Consider the following 15166-nt stretch of genomic DNA (forward strand, 5'->3'; position numbering starts at 1 on the left):
ACGTGACTAGGTAGGCCAAGCCCATCCTTGAATTCGGTTAATCGCTCAACCATTATCATAGATTTAAACCTCTCTATCACAACTTTCGGTGCCATATGAAAGTTGGGTTTAGCGTCGGGGTATCGAGGTACGATCTTTTCTACAATATGAAGGGTTTCCTTCTCAATAACAGCCCCGTAGTCTTCCCCTTAAGGAAAATAACATCTAGTGGTATAGAATGATATTCCATGTGGATATCTGATGGGAGGTCCGACATTGTTGTGGAAAGAGATAGAGAGGCAAAGAAAACAACTAAGAGGTGAAAGGGTTCTGCGAAGAAGAAGAAGAAGAATCTCAGCTTATGAAGTAGAAGAAGTGTGGAAAAGTTTCAAAATCAACAAACCACCCCCTATTTATAAGGATTGGGGGCACCAGAATCAAAACTACAGGGGCCATTATTAGCACGAAGATCGAAACAACATAATCAATCAAGGTCACACGTGAATCGATGCAACATGTCAGGAAATGGTGTCATCATGACGCATGATGTCATGACATCACTCTTTTTCTTGGACCAGATAGCTCCAATACACTTCCTAGAAAATTAAAAAAAAATCAAAATATACGATTGTCAGAAAGTCATATTGCCTAATCATTACAACGACCACGACTTGTATAGCCAGCTCGGTAAGCTCGACCACAAATGGCAATATCCACTCATCGACCTCGCCTGCGAGAATGACCTTGATAAGCAGAGGGACTAATTGTATGGGCCAAAAAATATCTTTGATAACGGCAAGCCATGTCTGCACCATGATAACCTTCATCGGCCGCCACGTTCTATAAGTACGGTTTTAACAAAGATCTGCCCCAGGTCGAAGTAGCCTCGAAGCGATGAGGGGTGCGGTCGAAGAGTCAGCAAAGATCAAGGTCGTCAATTCATTGTAGATGAGGGTCGAGGTCGAGCATCTTAGACAAAGTTATAATTGCTAGTTTTAAGATAGGACACAAAAGAGAATATTCTGGTGGATATTCTCTGCACCTATACTATTAGAGTTTCTAGGAACATGTTTCCTATAAATAGAAAGGGACACAATAATAGGGGACATGAGATATTCATTTGTAAAAGCCACATTGACTTTATGGAGAGAAGCTAGCCCTATTACAAGCATATAAAAAACCTTTTTACTAAGATTCTTATCTAGCTTTTCCACTGGATCCAAAAACAACCTGAGTGTTTAAAGGCTCATCAATCATTCTTCATTGTCAAAAAGAATATCCACATACCTCACCTCTTTTTGGGTGACTCACACGTTTTTGTTTACTTAATTGACATTCATTGTTATTTATTACTATTTAATACTATATACCATCTTTTTGGATCATTGAATACTTTTATAATTACTCGCCTTCATTACCATTCGGTCAAATATACATGTTATTCTTCATAAAACCGATAACCTTGTCTTTAGGATATTATTACTATCTATGATTCACTCTCTTCTTTATTTAAATCTAATGGGTCGAATCAAGGTCTATATTTTTGGTCAAACAGAATTGTGTATAATTTCATTATAATACTATATACAATTTAGACGTAAAAACGCAAAAGCAGAACGTAACTTTTCAAATTAAAGTTGGCTTTCAGTGTAATAGTCAGTCTACTTAATTCATAAATTTCTTAGCATAGTGGTGGGACATCGTAATTGAATTAATCATCATCAGTCAGTATTCTGATAAATATTGTAATAGAACTAAACCATCACCTTTACCCGCTACCGTGAATAACTATTTGAGCTTCTTTTTTTGCTAATAAGGATACGATTATATTAAAAAGCTAAGCAGTAGGTTGGCAAGATACAAAAAATGGCACTAAAGGGATTTTTACCTTCCTATACACTATTTGAAACTTTATTATCCTCGCTACTCAAGTTTCAATTTAATTACATAGGCATGTACAATTTACCAATTATATACATTTTAAGAATTGAATGAGTATCCCTTTATATTTTCATCCTTATTCTCTCTCTCCCCTGCTCTCTCTCTCTCTCTCTCTCTCTCTCTCTCTTTCAATCTCTCATTCTTTGTTCTTTCCCCAATTTTTCTTCCTCTGATGTTCTCTATTTTCATGTTGTATATATTTGTAATGGAATATATTACATGTTGTATATATTTGTAATGGAATTCATCAATAGATTTTAACCATTTTACTATAGAGTTTTAACTAGCAATTTCCTTTCATGTTGCACAATTGGTGTTCAAATTGAAATTGTCAATCAATAAATTTTGAATGTGTTTGACTCTCCACCATTGACAGCCATATAAAAGCTTTGAAGCTTTGAATTGGAATTTGGGTTTTCAAAAACCATTATTTGTTTGGATTGGGTGCTGTTGCAAACAATTGAAAATATTGTTTGGAGTTTATATCTCAATTTTGAGGGTGTTTGGTGAATATTAGACTTGATTTTGTCTGAATTTCACATTGAAACTCGAAGAAGAAGAAGAAGAAGAAGAAGAAGAAGAAGAAGAAGAAGAAGAAGAAGAAGAAGAAGAAGAAGAAGAAGAAGAAGAACACATGACATACCATATACTTACGAAATTGTAGTAAAATTGTTGTAACGACCCAACTGGTCGTTTTGAGAAATTGCGTCCAGTTTGGCAGTTTGAGGTCATAGGCAGCTTTCATATTATATGTATCGAATTGCGTGCATGGTTGAATTCAGTTTTCGAATGATTCGGAGTCGAATTGGAAGAAGGAATCTAGTTTTGGAAGCTTTAGCGGTGAGAATTGACCAGAATTTGACTTTTAAGTAAGCGGCTCCGAAATGAGTTTTGGATGATGTCAGTAACTTCGTATGGTAATTTTGGACTTAGGCGTACGTCCGAATTTGGATTTGGAGGTCCGTAGTGCAATTTAAAGCATTTTGGCGAAAATTGAAAAGTTGAAGTTTTGGAAAATTGAGAAGTTTGACCCATAGTTGACTTTTGTAATATTGGGGTCGAAATGTGATTCTGAGAGTTGGAAAATCTCTGTTATGTCATTTGGGACTTGTCTGCAAAATTTGGCGTCATTCCGTGTTGGTTTGATAGGTTTCGGCACGAGTTTTAGAAGTTGGAAGATGGAAAAGTTCATAAGTTTGATTCATGGTATGATTCATCGTTTCGGCGTTGTTTGATGTGATTTGAGACCTCGAGCGAGTCCGTGTTCAGTTATAGGATTTGTTTGGGTGGTTAGACGGGGTCCTAAGGGCCTCAAGTGTGTTCCGGGTGGGCTACGGGTCATTTTCCCTTATTTTTGAACTGATGTTTGATGTCTTCTGGTATATCCTTCTTCGCGATAGCAAAGAGTCCCTCGTGTTCGCGAAGTGCTTCTGCTGACCACCTCGAAATCTTTTTTTCGCGTTCAACATCTCATATTCGTGAAGGTTTGTCATTTCCCTCTTCGCGTTCGCGTTCACGCAGTTATGCCATTCCACTCATCACGTTCGCGTACTAATTCATGCGTTCGCGAAGAGCAGACGTTGGGCCATTAGACTCTTATTCTTCGCGTTCGCAAAGCACATCTGGGCAGCCTTCATCTTTCCTTCTTCGCGAACGCGAGTATCCTTCTGCGTTCGCGATGCTTTAGCATCTAGGCAGAATAAATAGTATTTTATTCCGAGGGTCTGTCATTTTTACCATTTTCGGAGTTCTAGAGCTCAATTTTGGGAGATTCTTCATGGGTTTTTCAAGTAAAACGATTGGTAAGTGTTCTTCACCTAGAATTGATTATATTCCATGATTTTATCTTTATTTTTATCATTTAAATGGTGTTTTGGGTTGAGGAAAATGTTGGGTTTTGGAAGAAAATTTTGAAATGAAAAATTATGATTTGAGGGATGAAGTAGTATCGGAATTTAATAATTTTTGTATGGTTGAACTCATATTGGAATAGGTGTTTGGATTTTATAAAACTTGTCGGGATCCGAGGTGCGGGCCCGGAAGTCGACTTTTGGACCGATTTTTAGAATTTGATAAAGATTGAGGCTTTATGATCCGGAATAGTTTCTTATGTGTTCTATTTGTGTTTTAAAGTTATTTTGGTTAGATTTGAGTCGTTCAGAGGTCATTCCACCTGAAAAGTTCATTTTAGAGTACCGATCTGTTTTCTTTGAGGTAAGTATCTTGCATAACCTTGTGTGAGGCACTTCCCCTTAGGATTTGGGTCCTCTATGCTAATTGTAGTTCGTGCAAGCGAGGTGACGAGTACGTGTTCGGTCTTATTTATGAAAATTTTATCTTTTATGGTTCTTAGGTCCTTATGTTTACTAAGTAGGAAGTTGTTCTGATACGATTGGCTTTCCTATTTGCTAGTTTCACCCCTACATGCTCTATATGATGTTGTTAGCACTTCTTTACCTCTTACTTGTTATTCTGCCCCTATTTGTCTTAATTGAAGCGATTTTACTCCTTATTATTTTGTTATTTCTTAATTGTGAGTTCCTCTATGACTCCGTACATATATGCTACATGTCCAAATTGTGGTGATTGCTTGTGTAGTTATCACATGCCTTATATGTCTTGTTGTTTGTAAAGGTTGTTGTATTCCTTTGATTTTTTTTACGTGATTCTCTTGTTGTCGTGTACTCATACTCTTGGTGGTAGAAATTATTGTAATTGAGTTGTTGATTTTTTGTTGTTGATTTAAATTATGTACGGTGGGATCGGGTTGCACGCTGCAACAGGAGGAATATGGGTGATATAATGAGGAGGAATAAGGGTGAATTAATTTTGTACAATGGGATCGGATTGCACGCCACAACAGGAGGAATAAGGATGATATATTGATATCGACACCCCCTTTTGTCAAGTACTCCTTGATGTCATGGAACCATGGTTTTCCATCCGCTTCTTCCTCAACGTGGGTGCAATAAGCTTCCTGGTCATGAATCTTTATTGGGATGGGATCAATAAAATTTGTATCTGGATGCTGGATCATGGACGATAAAGGACCTAATGCATCAGCAAACTCATTCTGGACTCTGGGGACGTGCTGAAATTCTATCTTTGTGAACCTTCTCCTTAACTCCTGTATGTGATGCAAGTAGGGGAGTATTTTAGAGTTCCTGGTTGCCCACTCTTCTCGAACCTGATGTATGAGCAAGTCTGAATCCCCGATCACTAGCAACTCCTGAACATTCATGTCAATGGCCATTTTTGAGCCCCAGGATACAGGCTTCATACTCGGCCATATTGTTGGTGCAGGGGAACCTGAGCTTGGCGAATACCGGATAATGCTGGCCGGTTTCTGATACTAGGACTGCTCCTATGCCAACTCCTTTGAAATTTGATGCTCCGTCGAAAAACAACCTCCAACCATCATAGGACTCTACAATATCTTCTCCTATGAAAGATACCTCTTCATCGGGGAAATACGTTTTTAGAGGCTCGTATTCTCCGTCCACGGGATTCTCGGCGAGATGATCCGCCAAGGTTTGCCCTTTGATTGCTTTCTGGGTCACATAAACAATGTCAAATTCACTTAGTAGGATCTGCCACTTGGCGAGCTTGCCAGTGGGCATGGGCTTCTGGAAGATATACTTTAGAGGGTCCATTCTGGATATGAGATAAGTAGTGTAAGCACAGAAGTTATGCCTTAACTTCTGCGCAACCCAAGTCAGAGCACAACAAGTGTGTTCCAAAAGGGAATACCGGGCCTCGTATGGTGTGAACTTCTTACTGAGATAGTAGATGGCTTGCTCCTTTCTCCATGTTTCATCATGTTGTCCCAGAACACACCCGAATGCTCCATCCAATACCGTAAGGTAAAGCAATAGGGGTTTTTCTGGTTTAGGCGGAACCAAGACCGGTAGCGTTGATAGGTATTCCTTAATTCTATCAAAAGCTTTCTGACAGTCATCGGTCCATTTGGTAGCAGCGTCCTTTTTCAACATTTTGAAGATAGGTTCACAAATGACCGTGGACTGAGCTATGAACCGGCTGATATAGTTAAGCCTCCCCAGGAAACTCATCACGTCCTTCTTGTTCTTTGGCGGTGGCAACTCTTGGATATCTTTGACCTTTGATGGATCTAGGTCTATTCCTCTACGACTTACGATGAATCCTAATAATTTTCCAGCAGGAACCCCGAATGCACTCTTGGCGGGGTTCAGTTTCAGATTGTACCTCCTCAATCTGTTGAAGAACTTTCTTAGGTCTTCCATGTGATCCTCGGCTTTCTTGGATTTGATGATGACGTTATCCATATATACCTCGATCTCCTTGTGTATCATGTCATGAAAGATGGTAGTCATGGCTCTCATATAGGTGGCACCAGCGTTCTTCAAACCGAATGGCATCATTTTTTAACAGTACATTCCCCATGGCGTGATGAAAGCCGTTTTCTCTACATCTTCCTCATCCATCCATATTTGATGATACCCAGTGAAACAATCAACAAAATACTGCAACTCATGCTTGGCGCAGTTGTCAATAAGAATGTGTATGTTTGGTAATGGGAAGTCGTCTTTGGGGCTGTCCCGGTTAAGATCCCGGTAGTCTACACAGACTCTAACCTTTCCATCCTTTTTTGGCACTGGCACGATGTTGGATAACCATGTTGGATACTCTACTACCCTAAGAACCTTGGCTTTGACTTGCTTGGTAACCTCTTCTTTGATTTCAAACTCATGTCGGGTTTGAATTTCCTGAGCTTCTGCTTTACCGGCGGACATGTTAGATCTGTTGACAGTTTGTGAGCTACAATGGATGTACTGAGACCAGTCATATCATCATATGACCAGGCAAATATGTCTTTATATTCCTTTAGGAACTCCGTGTACTCTTTCTTTTCTGATAGTGACAGGTGAACACTGATGCGCGTTTCTTTGACATTCTATGTATCTCCCAAATTAATGACCTCAGTTTCGTCCAAGTTAGACTTAGGCCTATTCTAGAAATTCTCAACCTCTCTGACGACCTCTTCTTGTATATCATCCTCTTCTAAATCCATATCCATTTATTGTGTTGTCTCGTTACAAGTCACAATCATTGGTTTGTCGTCAAGGAAAGTAATAGTAATGATGTATAAAGTAAAGTGAATGATAGAGAAGAAATAATAAGAGCGAGATATATAATAAACTGAAATGCTTTGATTGAATTCATAATTGTTTTGGAAGATAGAGCTCTTTTTTCAAAATTAAAGACAATGCAGAAATAAAATCAGTTAGTAAAAGTAAGAATGTGATGCATGGTGCTTTTGTTTAGCCTTGCTACCCCGAAGCTTTCCGGGCCCTGGTGGTTCTGATTGATCAATTGTTGAGGCGTTCTCCTCGGTTCACAGCTTATATAGAAGGGCCTTCCTCCTTGAAAATGACACAACAGTCCATATCATCGTCTTCCAGAAATAGATTCTTCATGGCTGCCAATGCTTCATCTTCCTCTGTCCCATATATAGTATCTGCTGGCTGGAAAATCTGCTCTAGGCGAGGTATCAGATGCTCCAGTGGATAGTAAGGGCCGCGCCCTGGTGGCGACCAGTGATTGAACTCCTACCAAGTGTACTCATACCCCAAACCAAATGTAGTACCATGTTTCTTTAGTTTGATGGGTTTGGGGATTCCCTGGAGGTTTTTGCCGAGTCCCTTTCCAGGTTCGTACCCACACTAATTCAGGATACTTTCAATCTTGTTATCCCACCATCTATCCATATCTACAGCGTTGACTCGCTCGATGTGGTGGTATGTTTCTCTGCCTATTATTCTCCTGTCTCCGATCATCGGGATGGTTTGGCGACTGTATATAGGGTTGCTACCGTCGCCATGAATGATCACTTCTTGATGATTCCATTCAAATTTTACAGCTTGGTGCAAGGTTGATGCCACAGCCCCAGCGGCGTGGATCCAGGGTCGTCCCAGCAATAAATTGTAAGATGTCGGGACGTCTATAACTTGAAAGTCCACATCGAACCAGGTTGGCCCCATTTGCAAGCATAGGCTGACCTCTCCGATAGTAGATCTTTGGGACCCATCGAAGGCTTTGACATTGATGGCCCTATCTTTGATCTCGTGCAGGCTCTTTCCCAATGTTCTGAGAGTTATCAACAGACAGATGTTGAGGCTGGATCCTCCATCGATCAAGACCCTAGTGATGAAGTAATCCTCGCACTGCACGGTGATGTGCAACGCCTTGTTTTGACTCAGTCCTTCTGGTGGTAACTCATCCTCGTGGAAGGTGATCTTGTGGCTTTCCAGCACTTGTCCTACCATATTCGCCATTTTGCCTCCCGTTATGTTGCTGGGAACATAAGCTTCATTCAATATTTTCATCAAGGCATTTTTATGTGCCTCAGAGCTTTGCAAAAGATCCAAGATGGAAATCCGCGCTGGTGTTTTGTTCAGTTGCTCAACGACCGAGTATTCTTTGGCCTGTATCTTTCTCCAAAGGTCATCGAGTCCATTTTCGACAGACCGCCCAGAGGCTTGCTTGATGGACTCAGCTAAATGTTCCGGAGTGTATATCCTACCGGTTCTGATCATACCCTGTGCGGCGATCGCTTCTCCAGTATGTGTCTTCCCTTTTCTCCTAGCTTCCGCTGTGTAATCCCAAGGTATGGCGTATGAATTGAATGACGTTACTTCTATCATGGAAACTGGAATAGGCATCCTCGGGGATAACACAACAACTTCAAACGGCGCAGGTGCTTTTGGGATCCCAAACTCAACCTCAATTGGCCTCGGCGCCTTTGCAGGAGGAGCTTCGAACTCGAGTGGTACAGACACAATTACCTCATCTCCCTCAGAAGGCTGGATCTGAACAATAATGGGGTTGAGGGTGACCGTCGGCTTCTTAGGCTCATCTCCTTCAACAATCAGCCCGATTGACCTTTTGGGGTCCCAATCATCCTCAATCTCGATCATATGGATGTCTCCACCCCTATGGTCAGGCAGAGGGTTGTTCCGGACATTGGGAACGGTCTTCTTTGCTATAATGACCTTATTGTCAATCAAGGTCTGAATCTTGTCTTTCAATGAGCGACAATCGTCGATGGTATGGCCTTTCATTCCGGAATAGTATGCGCAGGTTTTGTTTGAGTTGACCCATTGGGAGGGATTTTCTGGAGTTATGGCTGGGATAGGGGTAACATAACCGGCTACTTTGAGTCTTTTATATAGTTGGTCAATTGGTTCAGCAATGGCGGTATATTGTCTGGGAGGTCTGTGGTCAAAATTTGGTCTGGGTTGAGGGAAGTTTTGGCGAGTAGGTGGTGATGGGTAATGAGAAGGTTGGGAGTTATATGCTTGGTACACAGGTGCGGGCTGGGAATATCTTGGTGAAGTGGGTTGATATATGGGTGGTGGAGGTGATTGGTAGGCGGGTGGTGGAATTTGGTATGTGGGTGAGGGTGCTTGGTAATTTGGGGAAGGTTGATATATGAGTGGAGTTGAGGGATATGTTTGGTATTTCATAGGGGATTTGGTTCTTTGCGCAGCCATTACGGAATTCACGTCCTTTTTCTTGCCGTGCCACCAGACTATAAGGCCTTGTTGGTGGCCTGTAATGCTTCGAGATTAGTGACCATACCATTATTGATACCTTCTTCGATCCTCTCTCCCAACTTGATGATGTCGGAGAATTTCTGACCCTCTATCAGCATCAGCCTTTCATAGTATTGTGGATCCTGAGCCTGGACAAAAAACATGTTCATTTGCTCTTCCTCTAAGGCTGGCCTGACCTTAGCAGCTTCTGACCTCCAACGAGTAGCATACTCGCGAAAGGTTTCTGTGTTTTTTTTTTTCAGATTCTGAATGTAGAACACATCTAGTGCGTTCTCTGTGTTGAACCTGAATCGGTCCATAAAATCGGATGTCATGCTCACCCAACTTGTCCATTTCTTTGAATCCTGGATGATGTACCAAGATAAGGCATAGCCTTTTAGACTCCTCATGAACAGCTTCATGCGGATCTTCTCGTCCCTTCCAACTCCTACCAGCTTATCACAATACATTCTTATATGGACCCTGGGATCACCTATACCGTCAAACATCTCGAACTTGGGAGGTTTGTACCCCTCCGGGAGTTTAACATTTGGCTGAACACAAAGATCTTCGTAGTTCAACCCCTCAACGCCTTTGCTACCTTCGACATCCTAGACCCGGCTAGTTAACTTCTTGAGTTCAGCGGCCAAATTCCTAATAAGGGAGCCTTTATCGTCTGAGTCAGATGCACCTGAGATTGGCTGGGTGTAGTGGGGTATAGTGTCCACAAAGACAAAAGTGTTGTGGAGGTGGTTGTTTGTGGTGTTTTACGGTTCAGGAATAAGCAGTTGAGTGTTATTTCATGTGTTGTAGGCTTGGGTGTGAGCGGGTTGTACTAGTGGTTGTGGGGTGTTCTGTGGAGGTGCGGGGTTCTGGGCGTTAACATCAGGAGCGGCAAGAGTGATTGATAGGCTTGCCAAGTTCCGGACTTGGTCCAATTCCTCCCGAAATTTCAGCAATGTCTGCTCAAGATGAGCAGCAGTTCCCTTGGTAATTGGAGTATTCTGAGAAGTCTCCTCAATTTCCTTTCTAGCATTTGCATCTCCCATTTTGCTTTTGTTCCTGTTTCTGATAGGACTTGGAGGAGGAGGGGGTGGAGGGCCCTTGGATCTCGTACTATATGATGATGGTGCCAGAATGCACGAACTAACCTTTGGGGAGGGGAATAAAAATAAAAGAAAAACAAAAGGGTAAAAAGTTAGTGCGGATTCTGAGAAAGAAAATATTGCGATATTTAAACACGTCGTGTAGGAATATAAGTCGTTTCCTAATTTGGGTGCCTCGTTGTGCCCGAGGTAGGCCTAGCGACAAATTAAGAACTTATAATGCTAAATGCCTCATTTTATTGATAAAAACAAGACGAGTCCTAAAACAACTGAATAATAAAAATATCACCAATGGCCAGTGGCCTTATTACATAGCAGAAAATAAAAGTCCTACTACTTGGTCCCAGAAGGACCTTCCCCAGATTCGGTATTCTTGCCTCCCTCGTACAGCTGCACCAGCTTGCGTAATCCTAGCAGTAAGTAGGCTCGGGCCAAATGCCCACCCGTATTTCCCTCGGCATTTTGGCAGTCTTCGATCATCTTCAAGAACTTTCCTTCCAATTCTACTAGACCCCACTCCAGATACCCTAACCGCTTGTTGGCGTTGATAGCCATATTCTTCCATTCGTCGATCAGCTTCTGGTAGGCTTCCTGTATTTCCCGGTGCTTATTTTCACACTCTCGAATTCTCTTGCGCAGTTGATTGTACTTAACCTGTGCTTCAGCTTTCTCGTCGATGATTCTATGTTCGTGAATGAACCCGGGCTGACCCATACCATTGTGATTATCTTCCAACCAACCCTAATAGTGTGGCAGACAACTAGTATGATACCTGTCTGGCTCAATAGATTCTTTCCCCAAAATGATCTTGCAATGCCACAGGTGCTGAGCTTGGCGTTTGTGAGGGCTATCATCGTCCTAGAAATCAACCCTAAAGTGACTCATTTTGTCGACCCTTGGTATGATCTGCTTTCTTCCAGCCTGCCTCATGGCCCGGAGGGGAACGTAGGGATAAGTTCCCCTTAGACCAATGAGTATGAGGAATGGCGCATCTCGGGATCGAACAATGAACTCTTCCGTAGGGAACTACTCAACCATCCATTATACCTGGTCCTCCTTCAGATTCTCAAATTGCTCTACCCATCCTCCAGCGTCCTCTGGCTGAGCGAACATGTTAGGCATATAGTTCATACGCCTTGGCTGGTGGAAGGCAATGTGATCATCCCAGTCTCTGTGCAGGATCTCCTGCCGGTATTCTCCCTTCTGGAGGTGCTCCATGAGCCAGAGTTGAAGTAGTAAATTGCATCCCTCAAAATGACTGGCCCTTTGCTGACAGTTGTCCAGGGCTCGATATATCTCCGCAATAATCATGGGCACTATGCTGAAAGGCTGCTCGCCAATCCCTTCCATCAGAGTCTTAGTTACCATGGTCAGTCTGGTGTGGATCCTAGCCTTCTTCATAGGGAACACTATCATCCCCAGGAAGAAAAACATGAATACGAAGACCCTCCTGTGAATATGCCCCAGTTAGGTGAGGGCAAATTCGTCTGAATAAGTGCGGTATGACTTGCTATGTCCATATCTCTCGTACAGATAGTCAAATGGGATGTGTGAGTTTTTCAAACATGTCAAGTCTGGATTCTTCTTCAGTCCCATCATCTTAAGGAAACCCCTACCCCTGCGATTTTCTGGCATAAGCAGACCCGGAGTCTCCCAAGGAATACCAGCTAAACCTACTATTTCTTCCAGCAAAGGAGTCATTTCAAGGTCCCCGAAGCGGAACACGGACCTGTCACTATCCCAGAACAGAGTTGCAGCCTCTACGATTTTGTTGTCAGGCTGGATTTCTAGAAGAGAGGGCAGATTCCCTAAGTATTTGTGAACGAGTGTCTGATCACTAGAGTGGAGGTCTTCCCACCAATTTAGCAGCCTTGGATGAATGTTGGTTACCATGCCAAATCTGGGAACTTCGTGCCTCATTTTCTGCAAAACAGAGTGTTAGACCCTTACCCCACCAGACTCGACTATTTAAACCAATAATTAGCATAGCAAGCATTTAGTTCTCTAAATAAATGCACAGAATATGGTGGTATCCATTTGGGCTTCAAGGAAACTCAGTGGACTTTGGACAAGGTTATCTTAATGAGTCATTATGTGGACAACATAACTAACTCGGCTAGGTTTGACCATGATACATGCATAATTTAAACAGAGTAAGGTTCCTATTGGGATATTAGACAGGTACCCTTGAGCGGACAACTCAAGAGGGAAAGGCACGGAATCGTCGACTGCACCGCTGATCGACTGGTTTTACCGCAAATAAATCTTTGCCGAATTTAAAGGGTGATAATATTGGAAGAGCGCAACCACTCATTATAAGTGTTTCTATGGTATTTGTTCGGCACGAGTGAAGTATGATATTGAAGATGCAGTTTACAAGAATGAAACAAGGTGACATGTATTTCCACATTCATAAGATAAATGATTACAATAATTGCAGTAATTACAACAATATTGAAATAGAGTAGTAAAGGGAAGCAGTTTAAAGAAAAAGAAAAAGACATGAAAAGCCAAGTCAGTTTTCGTAGTGAAAAAAATAAAGGACAATAAATAAAGCGATTAATGAGATAATAAAGTCACAAGTAACATGCAATAGTAAAAGCCTAAAGAAATCCCCAGCAGAGTCGCCATGCTGTCGACGCCCCCTTTTTCTTCCCCGCATTTGGGGTCGAAATCGGGTATACGACATTTGGGAAGGACAACTCTATTCCCTTTCAAGAATTGGGTTTTGGAGTTTGAAGAGTCGTCACCTAATGATTATAGTGCATTAGGAAACTTTTAGAAGAGTTGAACCGAAGAAACCAGAGATTAGGGTAAGGGCTAGAAATTATCCCGATGGGAAGGTGTTAGGCACCCCTCAAGATCCACTTGTGTGGTTCCTAGTCATGCTACAATTGTGACTTTAAGAAGACAAGTAAGAAAACAAAATAAAGGGTTTTACATAGCTTTGCAAACAAGTTTAAGAGTTGAGGAAGTAGAGAGTTCAGAAAATTAGTCTTAAAAGAAAACTTAAAAAAAATTAACAAGCAAAGGGGAAGGGGGTCCTAGGTTTATCGATAATTTGGATCACATCAATGCAATATCCAGTAGTCACTCCTCAGAAGAGGGGTCGCACGTGATGTTAGCGCACCGGTCATCATATCCATATTCTACCCTTCCCACCCCGTTAAGGTATTTAAACGCAATTAGTCTCGTTTACTTATTGCATGCTAGTACCCGTCCCAACCTATTAGTCCCGGGGTATTAGGACTTCTAATCCTAAGAGGGAAGAAAGGGATGGGGCCTTTATGGGGTTTCAAAGGATAAAATTCTAACTCGACAATCAAAAAAAATATCAAATAAAGGGATGAGTAAACAAGCAAATAAGGCTCAAATAAACCCCTTAAATCAGACAACACTTAGTTTAGCATGTCTTAGCATATACTGATTTGGTCTTAAGTTAAAAATTAAGTGGCGAGCAGACTGGTTCAACACATACATTTAGACAGAAAGTCTGCATTAGGCAACTCGGATACAATTGTCAGAGATTAAGACATTTGATGCGAGTTGTTTTTAGGAAGACATTGATTTTAGAAAATAACTAATGCAGAAAGGTTTTTGAAAGAAAGTACAGACTGCAGACTCAGTTTAGAAATGAGTTTCAAAAAGGATCAGAAGACTGTCCAGTTATAAAACACAGAAATGGTTGTAAAATTTTCAGAAGAGTCAGAACTTATCTAAAGAAAAGAGTGAACTACATAATTAACTTAAACAGCGAATTCACGAATTAAGTAAAAAAACATTTAGGCGGAACATCATAGAAGCCATTTCAAAAAGATATGCAGATTTGAAGAATTCAATTTTTAGGACAAATGTACACTGATTTTAAGAGAGAATTATCAAAAGGCTATAGTTTCAGAAAACGTTACTGAATTAAGCATCTAAAAACTAATTAGCCAGCTGTTACTATTTTTAAAACGGGCAAACGGTTTTGACGCAAATTCTATAGGCATGGTATCTACATTATTGATTGTCCAGAACTTGTTTAATTAATCCTAGAGTTTTTGCCTAACGAATATGCATATCCTATAGGCATGATTTCTATATGTAATTGATTACATAAACACACTAAGTCCTATAGGCAGGATTTCTAATGATTTGCAAGATGATTAAGCGTTAAACCTATAGACATGGTATCTAGGTGACTGAATTGAACGTTAAACCTATATGCATGGTATCTAGTGAGAAAAATTAAAGTCCTAAGGCATGATTTTTACCCTTTTTTATGCAAGAAAGTAAAACCCCTCCCACACCCTTTTACTATGCTCCCCGAGTTCTTTTGTACAAGAAATTATTACAGAACAAGAAAAGATAAAAATATATCAAAGACCAACAGCTAGATCCGAGCAGCCTAATTCAATCTTAATGTCTAATAACATGTGATTAACTAATTCCGAATCCAGATTTCCAAAGTCTTCTCTTTATCCAAAGTGTTTCAAAGTTCCAAGGAATCTCAAGGATTCCCGGCGTTGCTTACACCCAGGATACCATTAAAAGAATAGTGCAGTGTGGAAGAGTCAGCCCTCA

At 41.1% G+C, this 15166-nt stretch overlaps 1 protein-coding gene across 1 annotated transcript; it reads right to left on the reverse strand.

The window, feature by feature from the left end:
* Positions 1–463: 463 nt before the first annotated feature.
* LOC138876981 (uncharacterized) lies at positions 464–5173 on the reverse strand. The gene is made up of 2 exons (XM_070156300.1): positions 4833–5173; positions 464–575 (listed from the first exon to the last, which is right to left on the reverse strand). Exons 1-2 carry the CDS (start codon positions 5171–5173, stop codon positions 464–466), a joined length of 453 nt encoding a protein of 150 aa, XP_070012401.1.
* Positions 5174–15166: the final 9993 nt, after the last annotated feature.

Source organism: Nicotiana sylvestris, chromosome 1 (genome assembly GCF_000393655.2).
Source record: "Nicotiana sylvestris chromosome 1, ASM39365v2, whole genome shotgun sequence".
Lineage (NCBI taxonomy): Eukaryota > Viridiplantae > Streptophyta > Magnoliopsida > Solanales > Solanaceae > Nicotiana > Nicotiana sylvestris.

Bases quoted from the DNA above. Each gene is read 5' to 3' on its own strand.
- LOC138876981 (XM_070156300.1), bottom strand. From the start codon at position 5,173: ATGGCCATTGACATGAATGTTCAGGAGTTGCTAGTGATCGGGGATTCA. The intron at 576-4,832 runs GTACTTGACAAA...TTAATTTTCTAG, and splicing joins TGGTTCCATGACATCAAGGA to GAAGTGTATTGGAGCTATCT.